Here is a 5,401-nt window from a genome sequence, read left to right as displayed (position 1 = left end):
TGGTCATATAGATTCCTTTTTTTACCTTCACCAGTGCTTCCTTTCATGCTACTGACAAGAGCAAATTTGAAACGGATGCCTTCACACTAGGGAGATCTTTTAGATAGAAACGAATGCAATATTTATATTTAGAGAGATTAAATATCTACATTTAAAAAGGTTAAAATATTTATTAATGCATTCTTCATTTTTGGTAGGAGTAAAATATATATTTATTAAATTTAAATTTAAATTTAAATTCATGAAATTCAACTTTTTAATTTTTTTTTTAAATAAGAAAGCTAAATATAACAGCATATTAAAAATAAACTCATAATTATTAAAATTTCAAAGGGGCAGGCAGAGGAATAAAGTAAACGCAAGTTAAACTCATATTTATTTTATTTTTGATAATAATTTTAATTTATATTTTAAAAATTATTTATTTTTTTTAATTATTAATAAAAAAGCCTTAAAAAAAATTCTAACAAGCAAACCTAAAAATCTCTCCGACTCAAATTCAAAACCCGCTTTTTAATTAATTTTTTTCCTTTGTATTGTTTTGAAAACTTTATAAGAAAACATCACCTGGGCATTTGGTCTAGTGGTATGATTCTCGCTTTGGGTGCGAGAGGTCCCGAGTTCGATTCTCGGAATGCCCCTTACGTTTTGACCTTTTTGTTATCGGGCCGGAGCGAGGATCCGAGTCCAACCGTAATGCGCATCGTTTTGTATCGCTATTTCTCTTTTTCAAAAGAAATTGCTTTTTTGTGAGTGTCGTTAAATTTTCATTTTCATCTCTTCTGCTCTCTCAGCTTCTCCCTTTCGCAAACCCTATCTCAACCTCTGTGTCTCCCTGTTTCTTCTCCATACTAATCCCTCTCTCTCCTAATATTTTTATAATCTAAATCTTTTGCAGGTTTAGATTTTGGATCTGCTATCGCGTATAGATTCCCCCTCTTTCTGGTTGTTTTCCGAGAAAAAAAGTCTTTGAAAAGGAAAACGTATCGAGGTACTTTACCTAAACTTCTGTTTTCTTGTAATTGATTAATTGGTTTGCCTTTGAGTTTGTTTGTTTAAAATGCTTGATTTAGGTATAAGTTCGCACAGTCGAATCGAATTGGAGAACGTTGTCTTTGTTTTTCTGGGCTTGTGCTGCTTAGGTTGAGCTTGGGCTTTTGGATAGATACATTAGATTAAGAGAACAGATTTGTTTTCCAATTTTCACCCTTCTGCATTCCGGTTGTTTAATGTGCTACTTGATATGTTTATTATATTTGTTGCTAGAATTGATTCTTTTCTTGGGTACCAGGAGATTGTAATATATTGGGAAATTAACGTAATATTCGTTCTTTATTTGAATTATTTTTTTGACCAAAATATATTTTTATGTGAATTAGTTTTTTTCAATAGAAAAGCCCGTTTGTACAATTTGGACGTTTTTTTTTTAAACTCCTTCGGTGTTTCAACTGGAATATGCATTCCTTCTTGGAAGATGAAATGTTAAATTAGGGTTGGGGCCTTGTGGACCTTGACGGTTTGACCCTGAGCACACCTTTAGCAATATTGGGCGAGCAAGAATTCAAATGCACATAAAACCCAAAAGCTTGAATTGTATGGAGGATGGACGCCCTAGACCTTTCTTAACACCACCTTTTTTTACATCCTTACTTATTTTTTATGAGGGCTTTTTTCCTCCATAGTGAGATGACGTGCTTTTATTCAATCATGGCTATGTTATTTTCTTTCCCTTCATTTTTCCCCGTTTGGGTAGAGAAATTTTCTCACTGATGACTAGGCTTTGGCAAGCGAAGTACATCTAGTCTAGTTTGGCTGACTGCTAACACTTTTTCCTATCCATGATAATGTCTTGCAATAAACTTTAAGGAGTTCATTGTTCAATGAAACTTGAAGTATATAGGATTGTCAGATGTTAAATCATATGATCAAACATTAGCAGTTACCTTGAGGGATAGCTTCATTTTTTAGCTTCATCATTTCCTAGTGTCACTTAAAGGTGTGAAATCATTTGAAAGGCAGTTATTATAAATGAACGAATCATTGGGCATTTGGAATGATATCTAGGATTCTGATAATGGTGGCACCTATCATGGAAAGAGGAAAAGCATTATTGTTAATAAAATTTGTGAATAATCAAGTTGTTTATTATATTTGCTTGCAGGAGAGTCTTAACTTTCCAACGGTATGGAACCAGAGAAAAGCAATAAAGATGCTGAAAATGTTGCAGAAGCATCGTCTAAGTTACTATCATCTGAAAAAAGCAATGTGGAAGCGGAGAATCGTGGACAAATGCCAATTCAAGGAGAATCATCTAGAAAAGAAACCCCCAAGTCACTAAAGGCAAAATCTAATGTGAAAAAGAAGTATTTGGCTAGCAGCTCTTTTAAGGCCAATAAAGGTAATCGACGAAGAAACAGGAGGAGGAAGAATAAGAGTGTTGTGCAGGAGAACAAGGAAAGCAACAAAAATAGAAACATGAATGATCAGAACCAGTACTCAGAAGTAGGGAGTTTACAACAGGATGGTGCCAATGGAGAAAACACTGGAAGGGGGACAGAGACTCAAAAGAGCCGAGAAAAGATTGCTGGTTCAAGTAGTGGGCAACATAGCCAAAGGAGTGAAGAAAAGCATGGTGGTGCTGATAAGAGCTCCAGGAGTGCAAAGAATAAAGAAAAGCTTGATGTGAAGGAAAAGAATCAAGGAGATGAAAAAAAGACAGAGAAGCTTGGTGGTTTGATCTTTATGTGCAATGCAAAGACCAAACCAGATTGTTTCCGGTATCGGGTCATGGGTGTACCAGCAAGTAAAAAAGATCTTGTGCTGGGTGTGAAACCTGGACTTAAGCTTTTCCTGTATGATTTCGATCTCAAACTTATGTATGGAATCTACAAAGCATCATCTGCTGGTGGGACGAGATTGGAGCCAAAGGCTTTTGGTGGGTCCTTTCCAATTCAGGTTATGTTCTATCATGCCTAGCCTAACTTTTCTGGATAGTAATTGTTATTTTCTTGGCAATAGGTATTTGGGAAAGAACAATCAAACTTTGATTACCAAAGAATTTCTAAATATGCCGTGCTAATCTATCTGGTGGATGGTATGTGACTTTGGTAGTGATTCACTCTAAGGGCGAGCAATATTTGGTTCAAACTGAAATAACCGACTAAATCGAAGTAATTTAGAAATTCAATTCAGTTTTATATTCTTTTTGGTTCAGTTCAGTTCATTTTTTGCTTTTTAAAATTTTAGTTATTTTAGTCCAATTTGATTTTAGTAAAAAAAAAAAAATTAGCAAAACTGAACCAAACTGATTAGTCGTTAATACTATATTGTATAATATACGGAGTACCCTAACCATGGTTAAAAATTAAAATACTTGTTATTTTCTGGATAATAATTGTTATTTTCTCCAACATCTTTGTAAGATTGCATACTGATATTTTTGAGGTTCAGGTCCGATTCAGTATCCATAAGGATTGTTTTCCAATCCCTGAGAGTGTCTTCAAGAAGGCCATACAGGACAATTATGATGAAAAGAACAAGTTCAAAATAGAACTTACTGTTCGACAAGTGAGAATTACTGGTTTAATTTGGTAGTTTGGTGGTTGTTTACTTTTTGTGACTTGGTATTCATTCCCCTCCCCCTTTCCCCCAATTTTCCGTTTCAGGTTAGGAAGCTCAGTGAACTTTTCCGACCTGCCGTGTTCCAGTCAGTGCCATCAGCTGCACTACCTGTCCATTCCCCTTCAATGGCCACTATTCAGAATAGGGAAGTCTATGTGGGCATAAGAGAGTTGCGGCCCCATTCAGACAGGGAAACATTTGCCAGAGTCGATGGTAATGGTAGGAGTTATCCTGAAAGAGATCAGCATATTGAGCATAGGGAAATGGTGTCAACATATCGAGAGGAAGCTCCTCGTGACTTGTACATGAGTGAAAAGGAGTATCGCACTTATGGTCTTCAAAGAGAGAGAAGAAACTTGTCCCCTCCACACAATGCTGCTGCTTCTCTAGTCCCGTACAGTAGGGATCTGGAAGGAGAGCACCTACTGAGACAGCCAGCTGCTTTGTACAACAATGAAAATATTCCTTTGCATAGAGAATCGTTTCTTGCTGATCCTGGGAATTTGAGTCAGAGAGAGTTTCATACCTACAATCTTGGTGGTAGAAGTGAATTGCCACCTGCAGGAGCATCTAGTTCTACTGTTCCTGCATTGGACTCCTATTCAAAGGATCCATATTATTCTTACCGATATGGTGCTCTGTCTTTAGATCCATATCTTCCGCCTCCAAGGAGGGAGGAAGCTTTGTCAGGTGCCTATCATGTTGATGGTAGGAGGGAGACTTACTTAGCTGATGCTGATCCCTTGCGAAGGAGAGCTACTGATGAAATGGATAATTTGTACTTGAAGTATGCTGTTGAGCCACTATCAGATTATGACCAGGCACACCAAGCAGCCAAACCAGAAACTTTGTCTCGACCTGTTTCATCTCGATATGCATTTGCTGGTTCATCCATGTCATATCGCTGAAGTTCTGTAGATCTGCGTACGCTACCATTTTGTTTTGATGCCCATGGGGACGCATATGACAAAAAGTTCAATTATGGACTGAATTTATTTTCCAGTGCTAGCATTATCTACGAGCTATGCTCTTTAGTTCTTGCTTTTGTATTATGATCAACAATTGTCAGTCAATTAAATCACTTCTGGGAAGTGGCAGGGTTTTCTAATGCTTGAAGGAAATGCCTGCAGTATCGCTTTTCCATTAAAAAAAAAAAAAAAAAAAAAAAGGTGGAAATGGGATTATACGTGCTGCTAACCTATAACTGGCCAATTTCATATCCGCTCGAATTTTGTTTTGACGAGGGATATAATTCCTCCGAGTACTGGAATATGTTTTGAAGGTATGCAATTTGGCTGAACTTAGATTTGATTTTGCGCGGTAATTTTTGCATTCTTCATTCAGAAAAGCTATGGCTGTGTTTCAGCAATAGTCTTGTCTCCATTGAACGATGCTTCTCATTTTTCCAACAACTCAAAAGTAAGGTGGGCTGGATTAGAACCAAGGACTGGGTTAAAGGCAAGTATGTGCTGAGCCCAGATGTTTTGTGAACCCTTGCGCACGAACTGAACGCAATTAGGTAGAGTTTCGGCCCGTCTGTTTTTAAATTAACACTGTGGTGGACTTCAGCCCGAAGTCTTGAAGTTTGGCGTGTCGAGCAAACCTCATCATCGGGTTTCACGCGTTTTCAGTAAGATGGTAAATCAGCTTGAGTTGAGACAAACTAAAAGAACAAAAGCTACTTGAAGATCCGTCTAAGGGGTTTGAATTGAATTGCTGTCGTTTCATTTTCTACGAAGAAGCTTTGCGCATCGACGGATTTTATACTTTTCCTTTAAAA

The 5,401-nt window shown here is 37.0% G+C and overlaps 1 protein-coding gene and 1 non-coding gene across 2 annotated transcripts; both read left to right on the top strand.

Annotated features, from left to right (window-relative positions):
- The first annotated feature begins 569 nt into the window (after positions 1-569).
- On the top strand, positions 570-641 carry TRNAP-UGG. The gene has a single exon. It is a non-coding gene; the product is annotated as a tRNA-Pro (tRNA).
- Positions 642-745: 104 nt separating this feature from the next.
- LOC110620740 lies at positions 746-4,765 on the top strand. Its single transcript, XM_021764580.2, has 4 exons — positions 746-991; positions 2,162-2,955; positions 3,451-3,567; positions 3,666-4,765. Exons 2-4 carry the CDS (start codon positions 2,185-2,187, stop codon positions 4,527-4,529), a joined length of 1,752 nt encoding a protein of 583 aa, XP_021620272.1. The 5' UTR covers positions 746-991; positions 2,162-2,184; the 3' UTR covers positions 4,530-4,765.
- Positions 4,766-5,401: the final 636 nt, after the last annotated feature.

This window comes from Manihot esculenta, chromosome 8, assembly GCF_001659605.2.
Source record: "Manihot esculenta cultivar AM560-2 chromosome 8, M.esculenta_v8, whole genome shotgun sequence".
Taxonomy (NCBI): Eukaryota; Viridiplantae; Streptophyta; class Magnoliopsida; order Malpighiales; family Euphorbiaceae; genus Manihot; species Manihot esculenta.
The sequence above is the reverse complement of the archived record's forward strand: the minus strand, read 5'-3'. Positions and strand labels throughout refer to the sequence as shown.

Coding starts and splice junctions, on each gene's coding strand:
- LOC110620740 (XM_021764580.2), top strand. CDS start 2,185: ATGGAACCAGAGAAAAGCAATAAAGATGCTGAAAATGTTGCAGAAGCA. Junction 2,956..3,450: donor GTGGGTCCTTTCCAATTCAG/GTTATGTTCTAT, acceptor TTTGAGGTTCAG/GTCCGATTCAGTATCCATAA. Junction 3,568..3,665: donor TAGAACTTACTGTTCGACAA/GTGAGAATTACT, acceptor TTTCCGTTTCAG/GTTAGGAAGCTCAGTGAACT.